The sequence below is a fragment of the Sinohyriopsis cumingii genome, chromosome 10 (assembly GCF_028554795.1).
Source record: "Sinohyriopsis cumingii isolate HCF-2022 chromosome 10, ASM2855479v2, whole genome shotgun sequence".
Lineage (NCBI taxonomy): Eukaryota > Metazoa > Mollusca > Bivalvia > Unionida > Unionidae > Sinohyriopsis > Sinohyriopsis cumingii.
The window spans coordinates 41,663,003-41,690,920 of record NC_142970.1 but is presented as its reverse complement, the minus strand read 5'-3'; the positions used below and the strand labels follow the sequence as shown (position 1 = coordinate 41,690,920).

At 35.0% G+C, this 27,918-nt stretch overlaps 1 protein-coding gene across 3 annotated transcripts in view; it reads left to right on the top strand.

The window, feature by feature from the left end:
- LOC149789929 (uncharacterized) overlaps window positions 1-27,569 on the top strand; it is a 160,198-nt gene extending 132,629 nt beyond the window's left edge. For all 3 annotated transcript variants that reach the window (XM_089971994.1, XM_089971993.1, XM_089971992.1), the window contains exons 10-12: window positions 1,802-2,365; window positions 3,327-3,357; window positions 25,511-27,569. In XM_089971994.1, coding sequence (XP_089828120.1) covers window positions 1,802-2,365; window positions 3,327-3,357; window positions 25,511-26,097 — 1,182 coding nt within the window. In that variant the 3' untranslated portion in view covers window positions 26,098-27,569. The remainder of the gene's footprint in view (window positions 1-1,801; window positions 2,366-3,326; window positions 3,358-25,510) is intronic.
- Window positions 27,570-27,918: the final 349 nt, after the last annotated feature.

Here is a 27,918-nt window from a genome sequence, read left to right as displayed (position 1 = left end):
AACCTTTGCTGCGGCGAAGAAGATTGTTGTTGTTCTATTTGTTGCAGAGGTGGAGGAAGCTGATACTGGGAGGACTCTCCTTGTTCTAGTTGTTCCCATCTCTCTCTATAAAGTCTTTTTACTTCTTCTTTAAGTCTTTCAAATTCTGGACCTCTAGCTTGTTTTTTGTTGTAATATACGCGATATATCCATTTAATGAAATTATCATCATTTGTTTTTTCATAACGGGGTTTTAAAATACTAGATTTATTAGATATACTATTTAATATTGCTTCAGGTAATCTCTCTCTTTCAGTTTTTCTAATTTCCTCAACAACTCCTTCGTTAAATTTTGCAATTAATTCTACGTTTTCTCCTGCTGGTTTGGATTTAGATGCAAGTTTTTTTCTCACATCGGCGACTTCGGTACGAAGTTCTTCAATGCCTTCAAGTATTTCCTCATCAACAGGTGGAGGTTGAGCTGCAGCTATGTCAGTTGGAAGGTCTCGTAAAATCTTTTTTGTTTGTTTGGTTCTTCTTGGTGTTTTTTCAGCCTGCACTGCAGTTTGTTCTAATACCGGAAAAATACCCTTTTTCCTCTTCTCATCTTCCTCCGCAATATCTCCCCATATAGTTTTTTCAACAGCCGATGCAGCTTTCTTAGTAGCTGCAGTGACGGGTTTAAATAGTTTTTTAGTGCCTTCTTCGTACTCAACTTTTGATTCTTGCTGCGCTTGCAGATTTTTTCTAAATGAGTCTCTGACAGGAAGAAATTTTTTAATTGTTTCTAATCGTTCTCGTGCTGTTCTTGCAGTATGAGATTCTGGATGTATCATTTTATTATAACATAATAATTTAATTAATATCAGCAGAAGAGGAATACAGAAGTTTGACGATATATTATAAACACAGAAAAAACATAAATCCCAAAATAGAAAAACCACCATCAGAACTTGAATATTACTTGAAACATAGAACAAATTCCGAAGATTCAGATGAAGATGAAACAGATGAAGATTCCCATGATTCAGATGATGATTCCCAAGACTGATAGCAGCAGAGAGGGGCGTCTACAATTCTGTTTGGGACAAACAATAATCATAGACGTGGTAATTGACCTCTATGAGTGGTCACTATTTTTTTTGGTCAAACACAAGGGTGACCATTCCCCTAAGTGGTCTGTTCACCCTCTCTGCTGCTCAATCTAACTTTATCAGCTGGAGACCATACTAAACATTTGTTCCGACCAATGTTCCCGGACTCGAAAATCGCTTCCAAATTTTTCTGTGGAAGAACCAAAAGTGCTGCAGCTCATGTGCATTCCTCACAGCAACAGTGACAGCACAAGAGTATTTTCTCTTGTGAGGAAAATGAGACAGACTTTAGGGCCTCCTTAGCTGCAGAAAATTTGTCAGCAATTTTAGTCACCAAGATCAACCAGCAGTCAAGGAGTCTGAACTGTTTAGAAAACAAATTTACGATCAAGCAGTTGAGGAAGCTCAAGTCTGCCACAGTATCATGTCTTGATAAATAACCACAAGAACAAGTGCAGTTTATGAATACCATAATAAATAGAAATGCAGATATATTTTTGCATATATGTAGTATTTAGTTTTATATTGCGATCTTGATATAGTGTATTATTGATGGTCAGAGTGGATGGAGTTATTGTCATGGTATTTTTCACTAATTCATGTCCAAATTCAGGACTTTTTATCCACATTTTCACTAATTGTGAGCCTGGCAGCTATGTACCTATCTTAATTTCTTTAATAGCATTTGATTCATGATTCTAAGCCTCTGTCACTTTCTTGTTTTCCAGGAAGAGAATTACTTCCTCGTACCATGCATGCTTCACCAGGCAACACCAAAAGAAATTATCTCCCCTGAATCACACCCCGAGGATCAAAGTACATCAGTCCTTTGTTTCATGATTACGGAGAAGTTTCTACCACCACCTGTCTTTCATAGGCTTATTGGAGCCTGTTTGACACACTGGCCCATTGCCAAACAGGAATCTAAGAATCTAATCTACTGTGGATGTTGTATTTTTGACCTTGACCTTCATCACAGACTGACCCTGTATTTCAGAAACTATGTTGTTTTTGCTCAGGTAACAGGAAGTGGAGTCACAGATACAAATAAGTCTTCAGAGCGTTGTCGTGAAGCAAGAAAATTTATCTTCAAGAACCTGTCCGAGTTAATTGGAAATGTTGGCAGTAGTCTACAGCTGCATGTTCAGTGCCCTGATTCCGATGCAGACAGTCTTGAGAGTCTGATTGCAGTGTCTCATCTCAAAAAGCATGACAAAGTACCCTGCCGTTCCCATAAGAAGAGTCATATACTTGTGTCACAACCACTCCTTAAATTTTGGTTTAAGGAAAAGGTGAGTACATGCAAATAGTCCCTTAAATATCTGTTCAAAACAGAAGTCTTGTAGACATTAGGTTAATTTTAAATATTTACTAATGGTGTTCTCGTTAGAATGTAACACAGCCCCGACTGAAATAATTATTTTTACCGGACTAGTTTTATTTGTGCACAAAATAATAAGAAATTTTGGTGGATGAGAATGATGTTACTATAACGGGGTTTCTTTTTCATTCATATTGGTGCATATTCAAAGGTGAATATCAGATACATTTTCTGACCCATTGAATTTTAAAGAGAAGAACACTGTACACGAGACATTATGTAAGCATAATAACACAAAAGTGTGTGAATGAATTGTTATCATTTAACCCTGTTTTGGGATATATCTGTAGGATATATTGAATGATATGATGTGGTAAGATATTAAGAGTTGGCCCCCCTCACAAAAAATTATTATTTTTCTACATTTTATCTATGGTGTCAATTCAGGCCAGAGTTCATGATTAAGACATTTGTATTGCATATGCAGGTGTTTCATGTATTTGGAGAACATAGCTAATGTAAGAGCATGGTTTTATTACTAAATTTGGTATGCAGAATTACAGCAATTAAAAAGAAGGAATCGTCTTGAGTTTCCTGAAAATTATTTCTGGCCACCAGAGCATCAGTCCCTTCTTGGGACTCTTGTTCAAATTTGTCAGTAGTTACTAATAAGGACTGTTTTTAAGTCTAAGGTTTGTCTTGCTTTGTACTCTGTAAAATTAAACTTTGACCTTATCTCCTTTCCTTACATTGAATTAAAACTAATAACAGACAGTTGCATTACATTTCAGATTTAAGTGATGACTCGAATACAACTTAACATTTAAATGAACTTAAATAAGCCTTAATGCTAATTAGGTGATAACATATTATAGAGATGAATCCAAAAACTTTATATGACGTTTTAGTACAATACCATTTCTATATTTCAGGTGAATCAAGGAGAAGAAGCAGAAGAATCTGGTAAGCATTAAGCAAGAAAACATGTAACCTTTGTCTGTTTCATACAGACACTAGCATGCATTTCTTTACTGAGTCATGATGAGATAAGTCAGCTTCCCTTTGTCTGTTTCGTACAGAAGTTTGTATGCATTTCTTAATTGACTCATGATTAGACAAGTCAGCTTCCCTTTGTCTGTTTCATACAGAAGTTTGTATGCATTTCTTAATTGACTCATGATTAGATAAGTCAGCTTCCTTTTTCAGTTTCTCATACAGAAGTTTGTATGCATTTCTTAATTGACTCATGATTAGACAAGTCAGCTTCCCTTTGTCTTTCATACAGAAATTGTTATGCATTGTTTAATTGACTCATGATTAGATAAATCAGTTTTCCTTTTTCAGTTTCTCATACAGACGCATGTATGCATTTCTTTCTTGGATAATGATTATATCAGGCAGGTGTCCTCGGCCAGGTCTTGAATGATTTTAATATGAAGGCAACCATACTTACTGCTCAAATAATGCACTTGGACAAAGTTTGTAGATGTTTAATAACAACAATAAGGCATAGTGGCAATCAGTTTTTGTTTTTGTCAAAGCGAAGAGCAAATATTTGAAAGCAATGGGATCAGATAATGTTAGTGCAGTAAAGTCTGTTGTGGATGTTTAAAACAATGATCACTTAAGAAATATTAATATTGGTCTTGTTGCTATTTATTACAATGATTACTTAAAGGAGACTAGAAATCAAAATTTTCCTTTTACATATGTAATTATCTACAGATTTTAATTCGACTGCAATGTTTATAAATTAAATATCGTAAGCGGGTAGTGATTATATTGCGTGGAAGATAACCCGATTCCGTAAATTGCCGAGTTTTTCCGAGTTTTGATGAGACGACAGATCACGTGGTACCGTGACGCTATACTAGCCAGTCCTCGAATACAAACATAAACATTGGCGAGCAAGGAAGAGAGGAGACCACATTTGGGTTGCACATTCAAAAGTTGAATCTGCAGTCTGATATAATAGTTTATGTACTGTACTGGTAAATGCTAAAAGAAATTTGTTAGGCACAGGTCCCGGGCTGGTGACTTAAATAAACTAAAAGTCCTGAATGAAATCCCACAAGCCGGGACAGTTCATACCTGTCAACTCTCAAGCCGGGAGAAAAACCTCCCGATTTTGAGGGTATTTCCTCATCTACCTCCCGATCTCGTAATATCTCTCAATTTTGCGCAGCGAAGTCCCGATTATTACATTATGTCTGTCAATTTTCATTTGTCAGAAGAAAAAAACCCATCCCCAAACCATTTATAAATATAACGTATGCAATCCACAGTCTAAACTGCCAGACTGCAGACATCGTAGCGATATGACTGAAAAATTGTTAAAGCTACGTTAAAAATTCAAATCACACGCACACACGTGTAAATCCGGCACTGGACGAAATAATTAATATACAACAGTTTTTTTTCTTCTTTTTTTCTTCTTCAGATAATAGAACGTGAAGATTAAACATTATTCAAGTAAATTTCAGATATTTTTAAACAACTACAACAGTACTAACGTAAAAAAAATATAAATGAATAAAATTGTCACCAATTAGCTTAAATGAATGATCACTTTGAAATTTTCTCTGCAAAGAAAATCGCATCTCCATTTCCGCCAAAGAAACTCGGCCAGTTAACACCTGACACTCCTCTACCGTATATGAAAAGTTTAATTACCATGATTAAATTACAAGGAATAAAACAAAATATACCATGCAGTATATGTGCCTCTAAAGAACTAATTCTGAATAAATATTTTATTCAGCAAACAGTGTTACATGCATTAAGACTTAAACCTAAGGAAATAAGGTGGGGCATAAAACTTGAGAAAAACAGTTGCTACATGTACGGTAACTTGTGACTGCAGATTTGAACTGTTAAAATGAAGTCCACGGCATCGTAAGTAACAACAAAATAGGCATCGTTTATTTGGTAATCAATTGCTGGTGCTTACACATACACACACTGTCGAACATGGTTTCTTTGAATTATGTCCGAAGGGCAGTCCTTTTCACAAGATCAATGCAAGGATAAGGATTATGTTCATTAGTCACACCGGCTTTATTGTTTGCGTCCTTAAATCAAAACTTTAGCTATTTTGCAATTTAGCCAGAACTGACCAGAATATGCAAAAGGGGCTTGTCGTGGGGGAATAATAAGGCGTATCACGGGGAGAAAAGGCACGTCAAATGGGCGGTCGCACATTGGGGCAAGGGGGGGGGGGTCAATAGCCCCCCCCCCCCGTTCTATTGTCAGACAGTTAATGTGAAACTTTGACCTCTTTTTTTTAATCGCTGCTTTTTAAACTGCCCAAGGAATAGTCTTATATCAGTTCCAATTATTACAGATTACCGTTTATGCATACTACATGTATACAATGCATTTTTTTAAATTAAATTTTTAATTTTTATAAGATTACTGAAAATTGTGTTTTCTCGAAACACGACAGGTTTAGAATCTTATTTTTAGCAAAGCTTCCATTTGATTAAAATCAGATCTAAATTTCACCTAGGACAGCGGTGATTTGATTTAGATTGTGCCGTGTTAAGGCATGTATGTCAACATCTTGAAAATACATTTACTCATTTCACCAGCGCGATCAAAAGTTTTCTCAGGCAAACAATTTTTGTTTCGACAAGCCTGACGGGCACCTCACTTTGAATACAGGATGGGCCGGAACTAAAACCAGAAGGGGCCCAGGGTGTCGGGCTATCAGATTTGTTTATTGCACTGCTGGTGTAGATAAAAGATATGTGGATTGATTGTTGCATTTTGTGGTCACTTACTCGTCCTTCTGCCTATTTTCGTAACTCACACGTTTAACACTTTTCCCAGGATTTAAAATGTCCAAAGGTATTTCTGGAACAGCGCCAACTTTTAGTCTAGGCCTAGCATTTGCGTATCTTTGAGCTGCCATTTTTTCATGATCCCTCTCGTAACATTCCTTTGAGAAATGTAACGAGCACATAGTGCTGTATGGTGTTGCTTTGAAATTAACTCGTTTGTAATAATGTACCCATTCTTTCATTATGCCTTTACCTTTCGGAAAAGAATTTTTTTTTATGTCCACAGGCTTTTCTTAATGTTCTATTACACCCGTAAGTAACGCAAAACGGTATTGTCTTTTACTCTGGCAACACCCACTTGGGCTGCTGGAGTCGCTAGTATGACGTCACATCCCGAAAGTAACCGAATAGGCGCGGAAATTTTGCATACGAGGTCACGGAAATTCAGCTCCTAGAAGATAGGCCAATATTTAAATATTGGCATTACGGTCGCAGATGATACTTAAGAATAAGGTTTTCTGCTATAGTACTTTTATTATTATTCTATATTTCCATTGGTTTCTGGTCTCCTTTAAGAAAGATTAATATTGGTATTGTTGCTGTTTATTTGGTCTTGTTGCTGTTTATTACAATGATCACTTAAGAAAGATTAATATTGGTCTTGTTGCTATTTATTATAATGATTACTTAAGAAAGATTAATATTGGTCTTGTTGCTGTTTATTATAATGATTACTTAAGAAAGATTAATATTGGTCTTGTTGCTGTTTATTACAATGATCACTTAAGACAGATTAATATTGGTCTTATTGCTGTTTATTACAATGATCACTTAAGAAAGATTAATACTGGTTTTGTTGCTGTTTATTAAAATGATTACTTAAGAAAGTTGTTGTTGTTGTTGTGGATTTAATGCCATTTTTCAGCACACAATATGCTATACATGGCGGCCAGTATTAATGGTGGAGGAAGAACCTGGAAAAACCCCGGAAAGAACCACCGACCCACGAGAAGCTACTGGCAAGCTTTCACACATACCCACATAGGCTAAATCAGAGACTCGAACCCACGCAGATAGAGGTGAGATGGCAGTGATCCGTAACGGAGACTGCTTTAGACCACTTGGCCACTCGGGGCCCACACTTAAGAAAAAATAGTATTGGTCTTGTTGCTGTTTTGTTTAAGACCATTTTTCAACACAACATTGACTATACATGGCAGCCAGTATAACTACTGGAAGAGGAAACCGGGAAAATCTGGAAAGGACTGTAAACCCTGCTGGCAAACATTCTCACCATCCCACATTTGCTGATCCCAAGGCTCAGACCAATGTGGACAGAGCTGATGTGTCAGTGATCAATAACAGTGAGCAAGTTAAACCACTTAGTCACTCTGGGCCCATAAATATTAATAAAGATCAGTGGATTTTTACAGTAATGATCAGTTAGCCGAGATTAATGTAATTAAGTCTGTAGATGAGCATACAAATAAAGAACAGTTAGTAAAGATCAGTGTAATAAAGTAGCAAATCTTGAAATATTTGCATGTTATATCTACACCGATATATAAACTTAGACGGATGTACAATTCAATGTTTCCTCAAGATATAAGCTACATCCATGACTTGGTCTACTATAGATCTTAGAGTATGGTTATTACCTATTTATATGCTTACTACTAATATAGATCTAAGAGTATGCTTACTACTGCTACACATTAGTGCCTGCTTACTATTGAAATACACCAGTGTCTGCCTACTATTGAAATATACCAGTGTCTGCTTACTATTAAAATACACCAGTGTCTGCTTACTATTGATATACACCAGTGTCTGCTTACTATTGAAATACACCAGTGTCGGCTTGTTATTGATATACACCAGTGTCTGCTTACTATTGATATACATCAAAAGAGTTTGCTTACTACTGCTATACATCAGAATGTATACTTACTACTGCTATACGTCAAAATGTATGCTTACTACTGCTATACATCAGTGTATGCTTACTACTGCTATACATCAGAGTGTATGCTTTCTACTGCTATACATCAGAGTGTATGCTTACTACTGCTATTCATCAGTGTATGCATACTACTGCTCTACATCGGAGTGTATGCTTACTACTGCTATACATCAGAGTGTATGGTTACTACTATTATACATTAGAGTGTATGCTTACTACTTGTAACAGGATAATGTGACTGGATGGGACATAATGCTACATATCTACGACATGGTGCCCATGTGCTAGACATCGCTATGAACTGCCACGCTGCAGACATCGTATTGATATGACTGAAAAGTTGCTAAAGCTACATTAAAATCCAAATCACACACACACACACACACACACACACACACACAATTCCCTTTATATTGGTGTTTGATTCATCAATATAGTTTGTGTTAGAGAGTATACAACTTGGCCTTACTTAAGATTTGTACTTATCAAAAGACTATTACCTCTGCTTGGTCCTTTTCACTTTCTGGATTTCAAAGGGAAATTGTGAAAAAAAGAAAAAGAAAACTTGGCAATAACTTTTTAACTTTCTATTCATTTTATAATTCATTCAATGCTATGGATAAAAAAATGTAGTCACAGTACATGAAAGTTGTATAGACGTATTCCAGCATTCTCTCCACTGTGCATGTTGTAAAGGTCCTGCCAGTCTGCACGATTACAAGAATCATGCAAATTCGTATGAATTCACAAACTGGAGAGTACTGATGTGCAAGAATACTTTTTGGTTAATTGTTAAATAAAAGCATAAAGTTGAGATCTCTTAGTGCTGTCTCTTTTTAGGCAGGCAACTGTTACACCTGGATAATTTGGCTTGACACGAATGGTTAAGCTAAATTTGATTGGCACAATGGGCCCTAGAACAAGCTCCTTGCATTCATCATGAAGTTTCACAAATGCATGTTTAAACTACAGGCTACCAAGAAAACCCCAAAATGACCAACTCCCAACATGGATTATCTTCAGATGACAATTTCTATCAGCACCTACTGGCCAAGGATGGCGATGGTGACAATGCTTTTTAAAGGTTTGAAGTATATCAAATTAGTGGAACAAGTTTTACTGGAAATGCCAATAAGAGCTTTTGAATCTGAAAATTATGTTCAATACAAGTCCATTGTACACGATAAAATAGATGAAAATGGCATGTTGGTCACCCTCAGTAATATTTCGATAGTAAATGTAGAAAAAGCAAGATATCAAGCCTAATAAAAAATCAAGTGATTTAAAATCAAGTGCAAGTTTTATTTCTATTCTGAAAGAATGTAGCCCTGATGGAGCTTGTGCTACAATACTATATAGCAAAAATTGGTCCTATTTGAAAATGTTGCCAGTCATACAGTCAATATGGCTTCCATGATGACTGTCTCAAAGATGTTGTTTTCACTACTTCACCTCAATGAGTGACCATTGCTATGGCATGGAGATATCACCAAAATATATATAATGGTGTTTACTTTTTCCGAAATGACAATCGTGCCTCAATGGGTGACTGTTGTTATGGCATGGAGATATCACCAACATATATATAATGATGTTTACTTTGTCCTAAATGACAATAGTGCCAGTATGCAATTCAGATTGAAAAGGAAAATATGGCATTTCTTGCTTGAAACAAATTTACCTTGCGATGAACTTGGAGCATTGGCGATGTCGCCATTCACATGACTTGTGCAAATGATTATTAATTGTGTTTCTAAAGAATTTGTAATTCACTACATTGTTTATGCTAGCCAGTTTTAATGTGTACAATTGTTTACACTAGAATAATTATTTTTACTGCATATTTTTATCCATACCACATACATTTGTGTGTGACGTGATAAATGTGTAAATTCATTGGGTGTACAAGGTGTTAAGCTATATCGGTAAATAAAATCTAAAAGGCCCAGTGTCATACTACAATTTCTGTGCAAGGCTTTCTTTAAACAACCAGCTGATTTAAGCTTCAGGTCTAACTTACTTTACTGATGAAGTGAACCTAACATTCACATCTTGTAGTGTGTAAACAAAGATGTTAAACCAGTCTAACTTTCATTGCCACAATTGACAGGGCATATCCTTGCAGTTATATCAGACAATATAAGACAGATGCTCAAATGCAAATATTTGAGGGAGAACATATGCCAAAATTCTATCGAAAATTGTTTCTGCTTTTCTCCAGCCAAATGAGAGTCCATCCTGAACATCAATTGTGAGAAATATTCTTTGAGATATATTTGCTAAATCTTTTGATCTGGCTTCTAATAAATCATAAAAAGTAAGATGGAAACAAGGTTTCATAAAAGAAATATGCTAAGACAATCACATATATTGTTGGAAGTAATTCAAAATGTGAATCACCAAAAAATGGTCAGTAAATGCGACATAAAAGAGTAAGCTAAATTATTTGTTTTAGTGTTTACTTTAAAAATCATTTAAAACTGAAAAATACACAATAGGTCCAAACGTTATCGTGTACACAGCTAATATACACCGATAAATGAGTATGAAGAGATAATGACTGAACAGACTTTTCATTAGATGCATTAATGTTATAAGTATCCTCATGTTGAAGCCTGGTGTAAAGGTGCAGTGTTGTAATTCTAGAGGTATAGAGATCTCTTTGCAAGCAGTTGTTTTCTATAGCTATTCTGGACATAGCTTACTGAATAGACAGCTATCTATTTTCTGTCATCAATAGTCTGTAATCTGACAATGTCTGTCTATTAGCACAAGTTTATCATTGCTTCACCTTTTAAACCACTATCAGGATTGCCATGAAACTTCATGCCCACCTTCATCCCAAGGTCTAGTAGGTCATAAATGCTGTTCAGGCATCCTATATGGCCACTGCAGCAACCATCTTGAAGATTGTTTTTTTAAATACTCTTCCTGAATGGTTGGTCATACCAGAATGGAGTATTGACTAAAAGACATTGGCCAGCTTAAAAATGTTGTCACAACTTTTCCTGAAAGAATATCCACATCAACATGGGATTTATTTTTAACTAAATTAAGACATTTTTCATGGTTCTTTTAGATGGTTCCCATGCTACCAAGGAACCAGTGGGAAAAGTTGGCAGAAATAATGCTTGTTTACAAAGGTGAAAAGCAAATATTGATGAAAGGCTGGATAAAACTTGGAATTTTCAGCTGTTTCTTGGTGATGGAAGAAATATATCATTAAGCTAAATGTGATTTAATTTGTTTTAAAATGGAACTGTTTAATCAGTTAAGATACAATGCATCACTTGGGTACTTGCTAGTCATATTTTTTTAGTCAGTCCATGCACCCGGTCAAGTGGGATGTTCAAGTTGGCTGGCTACCCTTTGCTCTGCATTGGTATATTTTCTTATGTGGTGTTCAGCATTCTTGTCAGCTGCAACAGTCACAAGCCTATGCTCACCTTTCAAGTGATTATTTTTTAATCAGGCCTTGCTAAATATCTAGAAAAATACCTATTGTCAGGCAATTTTCAATGCAGAATCCCATTGTGACAGTGACTGAATTAAATGTTTAGTCCATAGTTGAATTACTCTGAAAGTAGTTGGGACACCAACCAGACAGAAATAGGCCTTAGGGAAAACCACTTGTCTTTTTGACATCCTGATCGGGTTAAATTTTGCAAGGAAGAGATGCAAAAGCTGCACGTAGAGAACATCGTGTATTTGCTACTGGCAACACGCTCAAAGCTGAGCCTAGAGAACATCGTGTATTTTCTACTGGCAACATGCTCAAAGCTCAGCATAGAGAACATCATGTATTTTCTACTGCCAAATTGCTCAAAGCTCAGCTTTCTAACATAGAGCTTTCATTAATTATTGGTTAATTAAGCATCTTTTTCCTACTTGTCAGGGCATAACATATTGGAAAAGAATCCGACATTGTTTTTTTTACACAGGCCCCCAATACAACCTTGAACTAAAATGGATTCAGATCATGAAAATATTATAAGTGTAAATACTGCAGGTTAAGACCCCTTTGGCATCATTCCTATGTCAGATGACAGTGATATTTAGTAAGAGTTTACTTGTGTTTTGATACATGTACCATGCTGAGTAAAGTGATGACAGGTATCGATTAAAATTTGTCTCATGAGGATAATTGTAAGAGTATGGTAGCATTGTTCCATGCTGAGTAAAGTGATGACTGGTATCTATTACAATTTGTATCTTGAGGAGTATTGTAAGAGTATGGTAGTATTGTTCCATGTTGAGTAAAGTGATGACTGGTATCTATTACAATTTGTCTCATGAGGAGTATTGTAAGAGTATGGTAGTATTGTTTCATGCTGAGTAAAGTGATGACAGGTGTCTTTTACAATTTGTCTCATGAGGACTACAGTAAGAGTATGGTAGTATTGTTCCATGCCGAGTAAAGTGATGACAGGTATCTATTACAATTTGTCTCATAAGGAGTATTGTAAGAGTATGGTAGTATTGTTCCATGCTGAGTAAAGTGATGACTGGTATCTATTACAATTTGTCTCATGAGGAGTATTGTAAGAGTATGGTAGTATTGTTTCATGCTGAGTAAAGTGATGACAGGTGTCTTTTACAATTTGTCTCATGAGGACTACAGTAAGAGTATGGTAGTATTGTTCCATGCCGAGTAAAGTGATGACAGGTATCTATTACAATTTGTCTCATGAGGATAATTGTAAGAGTATGGTAGTATTGTTCCATGCTGAGTAAAGTGATGACTGGTATCTATTACAATTTGTCTCATGAGGAGTATTGTAAGAGTATGGTAGTATTGTTCCATGCTGAGTAAAGTGATGACTGGTATCTATTACAATTTGTCTCATGAGGAGTATTGTAAGAATATGTTAGTATTGTTCCATGTTGAGTAAAGTGATGCCATATATCTATTACAGTTTGTCTCATGAGGAGTATTGTAAGAGTATGTTAGTATTGTTCCATGCTGAGTAAAGTGATGACTGGTATCTATTACAATTTGTCTCATGAGGAGTATTGTAAGAGTATGGTAGTATTGTTCCATGCTGAGTAAAGTGATGACTGGTATCTATTACAATTTGTCTCATGAGGAGTATTGTAAGAATATGTTAGTATTGTTCCATGCTGAGTAAAGTGATGCCATATATCTATTACAGTTTGTCTCATGAGGAGTATTGTAAGATATGGTAGTATTGTTTCATGCTGAGTAAAGTGATGACATATATCTATTACAATTTGTCTCAGGAGGAGTATTGTAAGAGTATGGTAGTATTGTTTCATGCTGAGTAAAGTGATGACAGGTATCTATTACAATTTGTCTCAGGAGGAGTATTGTAAGAGTATGGTAGTATTGTTTCATGCTGAGTAAAGTGATGACAGGTATCTATTACAATTTGTCTCATGAGGAGTATAGTAAGAGTATGGTAGTATTGTTCTATGCTGAGTAAAGTGGTGACGGGATGAGTATATATTGCAACTTGTATCATAGAGATTTATAGTAACAGTATATTTTGAGATGTGTACCATATTGAGTAAAGTGATGTCAAGGATGAGCATCTAATATAACCAGTCTCATGCAATTATGCAGAGTAAAGTTAACATTTTAATTTTTTAGCTTATAACAAGTTAAATGCAAATTTATAAGAACTTGAACCTGTTTTTAGTGATACATCATGTGGTTTATATGTCTGATTCAGATGTTGGTGGAGAGTCTCAAAATTCAAGCAGCTTTTGATTTAAAAAATGCATGTTTTATAAGCCAAAATGTTGGCGTCTTTTTAAATTATGTTCAGATATGGCCACATATGAACTTTGAAAAATGTTCATCTGGGAAATAAACCTGGAAAAGGCCTGGAAGTTTTGGTTTGCTGCTAGTCAGCGCACCCATCTACGGATTTTATTGAGCACCCTTTAATCAAGGTATGACTTTGAGGGGAATTTTGTATTTTCAAGGGAATAAATTGTCGCTTAATAATTTATTTCTAAATCAAGTGGAGTGGAATGAAATGCTGTTATTGGGTGAATTATATAGTATGGTGTGTGTATATATATATATATATATATATATATATATATAATTGTTTTTAAAATTAATTAGTTTCAGAGGAGACCAGTGAATTATACCAAGATAACTATCTCACTAAAGCAGCAAGAAATCCAGAATTCAGAAAAAAATATTGATAAAAAATATAATGTATATCTTTTCTTTTTTGCACAACTCGTTATATCTCTTGCAAGTGTTCTTTTGTTAAATTAGATAATTATTTTGCTGCCATTTTAATTTTTAAGACTAGTTAGAATCTTGGAATACATCCATCCTTGCATACATCCAACCATACATCCATGCATTCATGCATGGATCCATCCATACATCAATATTTATATCCACACATACATCCATCCATCCATAGACATGCGCACACACACACACACACACAGACACACACACACACATGCACGCAGGACCTCTAAAAGAATGTGTAATTGAAGACCTCAGGAACAAAAGTGGGATGTATAATTGATAGTATACTCAGGAAGCAGATATCTATATTGTTTTCAACGGTCTCGGGATATTGATAGAAAGATGATAAAGTTTCCAATTATTGAAACTTAACTATTTTTAAAATACCATTGTATTTTATTTTACATTTCTATGAGTTTTTGTAATGGTGCATCTGCCTTATAGCATGTGCATATAAGTGAATGCAATTTAACATCTTGATTTTATGGAACAGAATACAGGGACATTGACTTAACACAACAATTTTAGATTGTAGAATATAGAGATGGTGACATAAGATACTTTCATAGAGTAGCATGCAGGGACATTGAAAGTAAACATGATTTTATTAGAATACAGAGACATTGACTTAACACGATGCTTTTATAAAGTAGAATATAGAGACAGTGATTTAGCACAATGATTTTATGAGTATAATACAACGACAGTGACTTAGTACAATGATTTTATGGAGCAGAATACAGAGACAGTGACTTGACACAATGGTTGTATTGAGTAGAATACAGAGACAGTGACTTAACACAATGGTTGTATTGAGTAGAATATAGACAGTGACTTAACGCAATGATTTTATGGAGCAGAATACAGAGACAGTGACTTAGTACAATGATTTTATTGAGTAGAATACAGAGACAGTGACTTAGTACAATGATTTTATGGAGCAGAATACAGAGACAGTGACTTAACACAATGGTTGTATTGAGTAGAATACAGAGACAGTAACTTGACAGAATGGTTGTATTGAGTAGAATACAGAGACAGTAACTTGACACAATGGTTGTATTGAGTAGAATACAGAGACAGTGACTTAACACAATGGTTGTATTGAGTAGAATACAGAGACACTAACTTGACACAATGGTTGTATTGAGTAGAATACAGAGACAGTAACTTGACACAATGGTTGTATTGAGTAGAATACAGAGACAGTGACTTAACACAATGGTTGTATTCAGTAGAATACAGAGACAGTGACTTAACACAATGGTTGTATTGAGTAGAATACAGAGACAGTAACTTGACACAATGGTTGTATTGAGTAGAATACAGAGACAGTGACTTAACACAATGATTTTATTGAGTAGAATATAGACAGTGACTTAACATGTATAGTGTAGAATACAGAGACAGTAACTTGACAGAATGGTTGTATTGAGTAGAATACAGAGACAGTACCTTGACAAAATGGTTGTATTGAGTAGAATACAGAGACAGTGACTTAACACAATGGTTGTATTGAGTAGAATACAGAGACAGTGACTTAACACAATGGTTGTATTGAGTAGAATACAGAGACAGTAACTTGACAGAATGGTTGTATTGAGTAGAATATAGAGACAGTGACACAATGGTTGTATTGAGTAGAATACAGAGACAGTAACTTGACACAATGGTTGTATTGAGTAGAATACAGAGACAGTGACTTAACACAATGGTTGTATTGAGTAGAATACAGAGACAGTAACTTGACAGAATGGTTGTATTGAGTAGAATACAGAGACAGTAACTTGACACAATGGTTGTATTGAGTAGAATACAGAGACAGTGACTTAATAAAATGATTTTGAGTAGAATATAGACAGTGACTTAACATGTATAGTGTTGAATACAGAGACAGTGACTTACAATGACTGTATTGAGTAGAATACAGAGACAGTGACTTAGCATAATGATTTTATAGAGTAGAATACAGAGACAGTAACTTAACACAATGGTTGTATAGAGTAGAGTACAGAGACAGTGACTTAACACAATGGTTGTATTGAGTAGAATACAGAGACAGTAACTTAACACAATGGTTGTATTGAGTAGAATATAGACAGTGACTTAACACAATGATTGTATTGAGTAGAATACAGAGACAGTAACTTAACACAATGGTTGTATTGAGTAGAATACAGAGACAGTAACTTAACACAATGGTTGTATTGAGTAGAATACAGAGACAGTGACTTAACACAATGGTTGTATTGAGTAGAATACAGAGACAGTGACTTAACACAATGGTTGTATTGAGTAGAATACAGAGACAGTGACTTAACGCAATGGTTGTATTGAGTAGAATATAGAGACAGTGACACAATGGTTGTATTGAGTAGAATACAGAGACTGTAACTTGACACAATGGTTGTATTGAGTAGAATACAGAGACAGTGACTTAACACAATGGTTGCATTGAGTAGAATACAAAGACAGTGACTTAACACAATGGTTGTATTGAGTAGAATATAGAGACAGTGACTTAACACAATGGTTGCATTGAGTAGAATACAGAGACAGTGACTTAACACAATGGTTGTATTGAGTAGAATATAGAGACAGTAACTTAACACAATGGTTGTATTGAGTAGAATATAGACAGTGACTTAACACAATGATTGTATTGAGTAGAATACAGAGACAGTAACTTAACACAATGGTTGTATTGAGTAGAATACAGAGACAGTGACTTAACACAATGGTTGTATTGAGTAGAATACAGAGACAGTGACTTAACACAGTGGTTGTATTGAGTAGAATACAGAGACAGTGACTTAACACAGTGGTTGTATTGAGTAGAATACAGAGACAGTGACTTAACACAATGGTTGTATTGAGTAGAATACAGAGACAGTGACTTAACACAGTGGTTGTATTGAGTAGAATACAGAGACAGTAACTTAACACAATGGTTGTATTGAGTAGAATACAGACAGTGACTTAACGCAATGATTGTATTGAGTAGAATACAGAGACAGTGACTTAATATAATGATTTTATTGAGTAGAATATAGACAGTGACTTAACATGTATAGTGTAGAATACAGACAGTGACTTACAATGACTGTATTGAGTAGAATACAGAGACAGTGACTTAACACAATATTTTTTTGAGTAGAATACAAAGACAGTGACTTAACACAATGATTTTATGAGTAGAATACAGAGACGGTGATTTAACACAATGATTTTATGAGTAGAATACAGAGACATTGACTTAACGCAATGATTTTATTGAGTAGAATACAGCAAATTGACTTAGCACAATGATTTTATTGAGCAGAATACAGAGACAGTAACCTAACACAACGGTTGTATGAGTAGAATATAGAGACAGTGACTTAACATAATGATTTTATGGAGCAGAATACAGAGACAGTGACTTAACATAATGATTTTATTGAGTAGAATATAGACAGTGACTTAACATGTATAGTGTTGAATACAGGGACAGTGACTTACAATGACTGTATTGAGTAGAATACAGAGACAGTGACTTAGCATAATGATTTTGTTGAGTAGAATACAGAGACAGTGACAATATAATGATTTTGTTGAGTAGAATATAGAGACATTGAGCCATTCTTTTACAGAATGGAGTCAAGATACATTGTCTTAATACTGACACCGTGACGACATGATTGTTAAAAGTAGAGTCTAGCGACATTCACTAAACATAATGATGTTAATTTGCGGAATACAGAAATAGTGACTTACCTTGATTGTATAGAGTAGAATACTGAGATACAAAAGCTAATATGATGCTTTTAGTGTGCCAAATAAAGAGACAGTGACCTGATGCAGAGACAGAGTCCAAACTCACAGATTTTAGGGAGGAGGATATAGGAACAATGACCTAACACATGGATTCAGAGAGAGTAGAATATAGAGGCATTGTCCAAACATTATGATTTTAGGGAGTAGAATACAGAGACATTGTCCAAACAATTATTTAGAGTAGAATACAGAGACATTGTCCAAACACAATTATTATAGAGAGTAGAATAAGGAGACATTGTCCAAACACAATGATTTTAGGGAGTATAATATAGAGACATTGTCCAAACACAATGAATTTAGAGAGTAGAATACAGAGACATTGTCCAAACATGACTTTAGGGAGTAGAATATAGAGGCAGTGACTTAACACATGTATTCAGAGAGTATAATCCAGAGACAGTGTCCAATCGTGATAATTTCAGAGAGTAGAATATAGACAATGTCCAAACACAAAGATTTTAGGGAGTATAATACAGAGACATTGTCCAAACACAAAGATTTTAGGGAGTAGAATACAGAGACATTGTCCAAACACAAAGATTTTAGGGAGTATAATACAGAGACATTGTCCAAACACAAAGATTTTAGGGGAGTAGAATACAGAGACATCGTCCAAGCACAATGATTTTAGGGAGTAGAATACAGAGACAATGTCCAAACACAAAGATTGTAGGGAGTAGCATACAGAGACATTGTCCAAACACAAAGATTTTAGGGGAGTACAATACAGAGACAGGGTCCAAACGCAGTGATTTCAGGGAGTATAATTCAGCAAATTAATGAAAGGTTTCATGTGTTTCCTGAGTCCATACACAAATGCTAGGCAAGTGACATGGTTTAGCCATACGATGGATCAAACAGATTGGCATTCATTTAGAGGTGTTCCAAGAAAGATCTTGATCTTGTCTAATCAGTCTGAAATATGATTGCATTCTTTGCATGATACTTTTAACTATCTACAGTACAGCTCATGTGATGTAAGGGTTTCCTTTTTTCATGAGTGGCTCTAAAAAATTTCAGTCAAGTGAAGATCTTGATCTTGTCTGGTCAAATGTTTACTAAGTTTGAATAAAGCATTTAACTGTGTAACTACAATTTGTTTATGTGGTATGCCTCATCAAATACACTAATAGATTACCTAATTCAATTTTGCCATTTTTATATATTAACTTTATAGACCACTCCAGTGTCCTGCTTTGCTAGGGTATCCATCTTGGATGTGGGACGTTGCGGGTTCTAACCCTGGCCAAATCATACCAGAGGCTTGTAAAAATGGTACTAACAGCTGCCTTGCTTGGTGCTCAGCGTTAAGATGTTAGTGTTAGGACTTGTTGGCCCGGTGTCAGGGTAATGTGACTGGGTGGGACATCATAATATATGTCTGCTGAATCATGCCCCAGTGCTAGACATCATATAAACTGCCACACTGCAAATATCATAGCTATATGACTGAAAAATTGTTATAGCTACATTATATATCCAACTCAAACACATACACAATAACTTTTTAATTTTTTTGACATTTCTGCACACAATGGCATAGTGAAAACAAACAGTACAATTCGTACAGGACATTTCTACACACAATGGCATAGCGAAAACAAACAGTACAATTCATACAGGATATTTCTGCACACAGCGAAAACAAACAGTACAATTCATGAAATACATGCATTCATATATAACCTAATATTAAGATTCTGTTTAAATAACTGAAATTGTCCAGGATGCAAAATATCCTTCAGCTTTATTGCAACCTCAACATGGAACTGTAAACAGTACTCCATGACACTAAGCATTGTACACTGTGCTGATATTTAAAAGACAGCTTTATGACACTAAGCATTATACACTGTGCTGATATTTAAAAGACTGCTTTACCACAGTATCAACAGTAGTTCACTGTGATCAACTTTTCACTCATGATCAACCACACTTTTTGTTGTTAGGTCTGGAAATATTTGTAATCTACTTTTCACACTCCAGGGATCATTTTGGGTTAATTCCTTGGACATGGTGACCTCCATTTTACACTGAAGCAATCACACCACTTTATACACTTAGAACAGTTATGGTGACATTGCTGCTTGTACAGTCATGAAAGTATATGTTTGTGCATTTGGAGGAGTACCATTACACAACAATATTAGGGGTGGCCGAGTGGTCTAAGGTGCTCACCTTTCCAGATCACTGCCATCTCACCTCTGTCTGTGTGGTTTCGATTCTCAGGCTCGGCTAATGTGGGTACCTGAGAAAGCTTGCCAGAAGTTTATTGTGGGTCGGAGGTTCTTCTCAGGATTTTCAAGGGTTCTCCCTCTACTACTATACTGGCTGCCATGTATAACCTATATTGTGATACAAAATGGTGTTAAACCTCATAAGAACAGCAGCAATAGCCATGATAGTAAAAGCAAGAAAAATCTTGTTTCTAGGGATGGACAGTGATATTAGATTTTGAAGCAGATTTTAAGAACAATGATTTAAACAAAATAATACAAAGATAATATTAATCCTTATATTACTAGCTTTTTAATATTATTATGTCATGCATGCCCTGTCATGGTAGGTTGATGGGTTTCTGGGTGGGTAGGGAGGTACATGTAAGTGGCTTTGAAGTAGGTCAGGATACTACTGACTGTCTAGTGCCACTTGAGATTTAAGTTGCATTTTAAAATGATTAAAACTTAAAATGTAACGAAAAATATACATAATCATTGATTATACTCTGGCTGTTTTTATGTCCACAATAAGGTGGAGCATACCAGATTATGATGTCAACCCATCTGGATATCTGTTACCTATTTCTTTATTTAACACAATGACTTTACATTTTCCTCCATCTATAGTTAACAAGTGGATGACTTGCACATAGGGTTAGGAATAAAATGTGATTTTTTGTTCTAAGGTCAAGGTCACTATGTAAGAAGAGTCCATGGAAAGGAATGGCACTCTTCTTGCTGAAAAGAATTTCCAAGACATAAGGACAAAGCCTTTTCTTTTTCTTAAGTGCCTAGTGTTGAATACATGTCTGATATTTTTGACCTATGAAAATAATTCAAATTAGTTGTTGTGGTAGCAATATTGATGGTAATATCAGCACAAACTAGACATCATAATGAGCCTTCTGGTCAAAAAAAAACATATTGATAAGACTTTCCATTGAGAAATAGCGATAACAAAATTTTCAAGATGGCTGTTGTGGTAGCCATATTGGAGATCATGCCAGTTCATTTATGACCAACCAGACATTAGCAATAACTCGATGTTGATGTGACCGTCCATTCAGAAGGAGTAGCAATGACACATGTTTCACACTGGTAAAAGTGTCGTCCATCATATATACTTGAGTGGCTCCATTTTCACTTAGTGGACTCTATATGAATCATAAAATTACTTCACATTCTAACTAACTGCATATAAGAGTGGCACCATTTTCATTTAGGACCAACTAGACATCATAAATTCTTTAACAGACATTCCATGAGATGCCATGCTAATAAAAACTTCTATTCAGGTGGAGTAGTGATAACATGATTTTCAAGACAACTGCCATGGTGGCTGTATTGGATATAAGAGTGACACCATTTTCATTTTTGAACAACTATATGCCATGTAAGCCATCTTGGACATTTTTATCACTACGTCTTCTGACAGGAAAGTTGCAAGATCAGGAGATCTGTTATGACATTGGTTCTCAAGGAGAATTGTTCCAATTGGGACATCAATGACCACCACACTGACCATCTTGAAAATTTTGTTTCTGCTTCTCCTCCTGAATGAATTGTGATATTAACATGGGCTGTTCTCTGAAGGTTGTAGTCTACAGAATTGTACTTTGCACAGGTTTGATTTTTAAAGAAAAATAATTTCTCAGGTTTTCTTTTCTGGGTATCTAGTTAATTAAATAAGAAACTGAATACCTTAGGTATTGCTGAAATAATGTATCTTCCTTTAGTTTCGGTGAATGATTGTTAGGTATGATTTTGGTTATAGAGTATACCATTTGGTTTTAATTCAGATATGCGTCTCTCAAAAGGCTGCAAAATTGGAAGAAAAACCACCCATAGCTAAAAAGAACTATGTATATCTAAGCAAAGACAAAATTAGCATAATTAGCTATTGTCGTACATAGCATCACTATTATTACCACATTGTCTTGAGTAAATCACATCAAACTGCACTGATGTTTATATTTGTCTTAAGGTTTTGCTCCACAGTTTCATGCTTTGCACAAGATTTGATCATTTCGTTTCTAGAAAAATTAATATTTTTAATAGTCAAAAAAATGTTCTATGAGAAGTTCAAATGTATAGATTATTCTGAATGAATTCCCGTGGTGTTCCAAATGAATTCTGATATTGAATGTGTCCTTATTCCAGTAGTTTGGAATAGTGTTGATGTGCTAAGGGTCTTGATGTGTCACAATGTTATAATTCAAAATATCCTTGATGGAATTCTCAATAAGCCCAAAATATTAATTTGTCAATAAGCACTTTGTAATTCCAAAGAATAATTGAAATTAAATCCTCTCAACTGAATACAACTTCATGCAGCTAAGATCAATGTCAAGATATGGAATGAGTAAATTTCAAGTAATCAGCATGTATGTAGAAAGCTAAGACACAACAACAGAACCAGGATGTGTGTCATTTTCTCATCAAATTCAGAATTATCTTTCTCCTATAGCATTTATAATTTCTAAATAAAGCTAGACCTGGAACATATCAGTAAACATGTTTACCTCCAAGTAATGACTGTCTTAATATATAAAATAAAATCATAAAACGTTATTAGCTATGTAGTATATTGTTTACAAAAATAATGTGAGTCCTCAGGTAGGCCTCTGCCCAGAATTACTGACCAAGGGCAGTAACAAGATCTAAATATGCATAAAAATATTTACTGAAACACTTCCTATGAAGTCTGGTCCAAAGTGAAAATAGTGCAAATTCGGAAAGGTAACATGGCCAGACAGCCATCTTGAAAATCATTTTGCTGCTCCTTATTTATAATGATATTTGTGAGATTTTAAAAGTTGTTCAAGTGTGATATCCAGTGTGACTGAATGGAAAGTTGTATTGACATGGGGTTTTCACCCAAAAGACTTAATGATATCTAGTTGGTCCAACGTGAATTGGTGCTGATCTGATGTCTCATATGGCTGTCACAGTGGCCAGAATGAAAATTTTGTATTACTGAATGAACCACCATATCAGCATTGGATCTGAGTAAAAGTCATATTATCATGTTTAGCTGATCCAAAATTAAGATGGGCTGATCTCATGTCCAATATCTCTCCATCTTGAAAATCTTGTTTTTTGATACTCCTCCACAGTCATTTTGACATGGGATTTTCATCAGAAGAGTTCCTATAATATTTGCTTGGTCTTAACTGAAAATGACTATCGCCAATATGGCCACCATGGTATCTGTTGGTTATTCTCCCATATATTAACTTGAGGTTTATGCCTGTATATATTTTATGCCAACAAATTGGTCCAAAAATGGAAATGGTACCATTAATACAGCTGGTATAGCTGCCATGATACTGTCTTAAAAATGTAAGATGATGTATACTATGTCCTAAATGAGAGTCGTCTCTGTGTGAAATCCATTATGTGAGATGATGTATACTATGTCCTATAGGAGAGTGGTCTCTGTGTGAAATCCATTCTGTAAGATGATGCATACTATGTCCTATATGAGAGTGGTCTCTGTGTGAAATCCATTATGTAAGATGATGTATACTATATCCAGTAGGAGAGTGGTCTCTGTGAAATCCATTATGTAAGATGATGTATACTATGTCCTATATGAGAGTGGTCTCTGTGTGAAGTCCACCGGCAACTAGTTATTCTTGAATGATAGCAGAGAAATATTCAACTGGCAGTAAAGTTGAAGGGGAAAAGCGGTAGTCTCTTGAATTCCTGGAATTTCTTTTACCTTAGTAGAGTGTCATTCACTTAGAGATTTATTTTAATTATTTGTTGTTTTTAATAATAGGTCAATACAGATGATGTTTAGGCTTTGACATATATTTTGTATTTAATGTGGCAGATAGAACAAGCTATTTCATGTTTTTGATTCATTAACTTTAATGAAATAGACATTTCCAAGTCAGACCTGTAGTAGTAACACCCTTTGATTTGAAGGGCAAGCTTAAGCTTCAACACACACATGTGATTTGGTGAATGTTGATTACAGGCATTTAAACAGTTTGAAAATAAAACTATTAAAACAATCATTTAAGTAAAGAGACATTTGAACAATGTTCATCGCGATGCTAATTTTTCAGTTTAAGAAAACAAATAGGTGTTCTGAAATGGGTAAAAGGGTGCACAGGCTGTTTGGGATGGTGGCACAACAGTTTCTAGCTGGACCGCTATCAATTTATCTGTATTATAAGCTCAGAGAAATATAATTGATCAGGGTTCCCACTCTTTGTATTTCTTTGTTACAATTGAACTTCCTCTTTGGTTATGTCAAGAAATCATTCCCCTCTACATTGTCAGTCTCGCGGACTTAAGTATATTGTATAGGTAGACTGTAAAGCAAGAGATCGTTAGCCTTAACATCATAAACCTCCTTGACCTCTCTACATTGCAAAGCACGAAATCACTAGCCCTAAAATTGTCAACCATACTGATTTATGTAGATTGTAAAGTCATTTGTAACAGTTTTCATCAACTAAGTTACTAAAGTGACTTACGTAGATTGTAAAGTCATTTGTAACAGTTTTCGTCAACTAAGTTACTAAAGTGACTTATGTAGATTGTAAAGTCATTTGTAACAGTTTTCATCAACTAAGTTACTAAAGTGTACTTTTTATGTGAAACTATTGAGTCTCTCTCCATACATGCTATAAAAATATCATGAGTATACAGAGATTCTGTACCTAATTAATTTCAATTGCTACAAGCGTTATAAAAATATCATGAGTATACAGAGATTCTGTACCTAATTAATTTCAATTGCTACAAGTGTTTATAGCAGACAGTTGGTGTGTGAGAGCAGAATGTAATGGCCAAATGGACTATATGCAAAATAGATTGTAAACCAATAGATGTATGAATGTGCATGTTTTGAAACGAATATAGAGGACACAAATGAGCTTTACATTCGAAAGATACACACAAAAGCTACCTCGGCCCCACAGGGAAAACAGTTTAGAACATATTTGATACAATCCGAACACTTCTTAATTGTTCAAAGTCATTTAAATCGGAAATTGTCCCGAACTCTATTTATTTGTATTTATGTGACATGCTTACCTTTCATGGTTACTAACTTTATTAATGCTTATTATTGTTTCAGTCTCGTTGACATCAAAGACAGAAGAGAGAGAGCATTTCAGCCGCATTTCCTGCTTAATTGTTGACATTGGAACCAAAATCCTGAGGCGCTTACTTACTTTCTATGCAGTTACACCAAACTGCACCTTTGCTCAGTTCATGAAAAATAACGAGAAAGCAATTCGTGGCCTTCGAAAGAATAAGATTTTGAGCAGTCCCCAGCTTGAGGAAATCTTTCCAAAGCAAGGCACCACAGATCAAAGAAAGTACGATATATCACTCACCTCTGCTCTCTTGCTCAATTTAGTGCCAAACCTTGATCCACAGGTTGACCAAGCAATCAGAGCTGTTAGAAGTGATAGAAATACATACCAGGCACACACTAGTTCAGCAAGAATGAAAAGCAGTGATTTTACCACTCACTGGACAAGAATCACTGGCAACTTGATTTATCTAAGCAAATGTTGCTGTGACCCTGACTTCGAAGACTATGTACTTGAAGAAATCAAAGGAATCGAACAATCTGGACAGCAGGATTTACAAAGCAGAATAAATAAATGTGAACAAAATATCCAGATCTTGTACTCAAGGGTAGATGATTCGGACTGACAGATATAGGGAATAAACCCAGATCATGTACTCATGGGAGACAATTCAGATTGACAGGTATAAAGAATATACCCAGATCTTGAATAGGATACACCGTAAAAACTGATTTGAACAATTCCTACTATGATTGGACACCTGCCAAGAGTGTCCACCTGCTCTTTGTGACTGAAATTAGTTTTCTTATATATCATTCACTGCCATGAGTGACCACCTATTTAGGCAAAATATTTATTTATACAGTACTGTGAATGACCATAAGGCAAACCAGATAGACTGTAGAAATTTATTTAATGATATATTGCTAGAATTGCATGCTACAGACTGTAAACCATAGGAACTTATCTTCTAGCATAGCGAATACTATTCTTAGACTACATGTAGAGTCACATGCTACTGGTTGTAAACCAGAGGAGACTCTTCTCACATAGTGCATATTTTTTCTGAGTCTACATGTTGGGTCACTTCCTACAGGTTGTAAACCAGAGACTCTTTTCACATAGTGCATATTATTGTAAGGCTACATGTAGATTCACAGGCAACAGACAGTAAACAATAAGAGACTCTTCTGGCATAGTGTTAATTATAATAAAACTATATGTCACTACAGATTGTAAAGCAGAATAATGTACTATATAAACAAATGCAAGGAACATGCCCAAATTTGCAGCATACATGCAACAATGTGTTGGAGTACATGAAACCATTTTCAGAGTTGGATTTAGTCATAACCCATACTGCTAATGTAAGCCACAGAAGGATAGCCTTCATATCTTTATAAATATCTTCGACCTTGCCATGGGCCATGCCTTTGGCATGATTATTAAAGATTGCACTATATTGCAAGGAACTACTAAAATCACTGTACAAGTTTATGATTTAACTACTTCATTTATTCATCATTACAAATGTTTATAACTCTTCTAAATCATTTGCTAGTTACCATTTTTATGAATCTTGTGAAGGTTTTATACTTCTGTAAGTTGATGCGTCACTTATGCCCCTTGCATAATGGCAGCATGACATGATGAAATGTGGCAATATTAGACCAAGGAATACAATTCAGTCTGTCTCTTTGTTATTATTTGAATCTGTAATATATTGATTGCAAATGCATATATTGACTTTGTTAGAAACGTTTTCGATAATCAGGGCCACAAATATGGAACTTTTTAAAAAAGGAAATGAGAAATATAAATGCATTTAATTGTAATCTAATGGATGAAAAGTGGAAATTATTTGAGTTGACAAATACATTACTATAAGATCAAACTAGTGATGGGAATCGGTCAGAAGTTCATAATCAATGATCGGTTCCACTTAACCATTTTATTATCGGCTGCTAAGAGCAGATTATAATTTTTGTTTGTTATATATTTATAACTTTGCTCAAGAATTCCAAATGTTAATAAATGTACATGAGTAATCTCTTTTAATGACATGTATACTTTAACCTGATAAAAAATATTACATTTTCTTCTGTTGCGTTATTTTTGTTCTACAACTTTGTAAACTGAAAGGAACTTTTTATGGCTGATCAGTCTTTTGTAACTGAAATAAAGATGCAATCCCCCCAACAATTTTCATTTGGATTTGAAACCCTATTTAGCTTGCCGTTTACACATGAGTTTTACTAACCTTTGCGTTTTTCATGAAACTAAAGATAATCAATTACGGAGTTTCACAATCAATTATCTTAATAGTTTGCTCAACCAACTGTACACAATGTACCTATATGTACTCTATATGCACAATGTACATAGTTGTACTGTATAAACAAAATGTACATAGCTGTACTGTATATAGAAAATGTACATAGTTGTA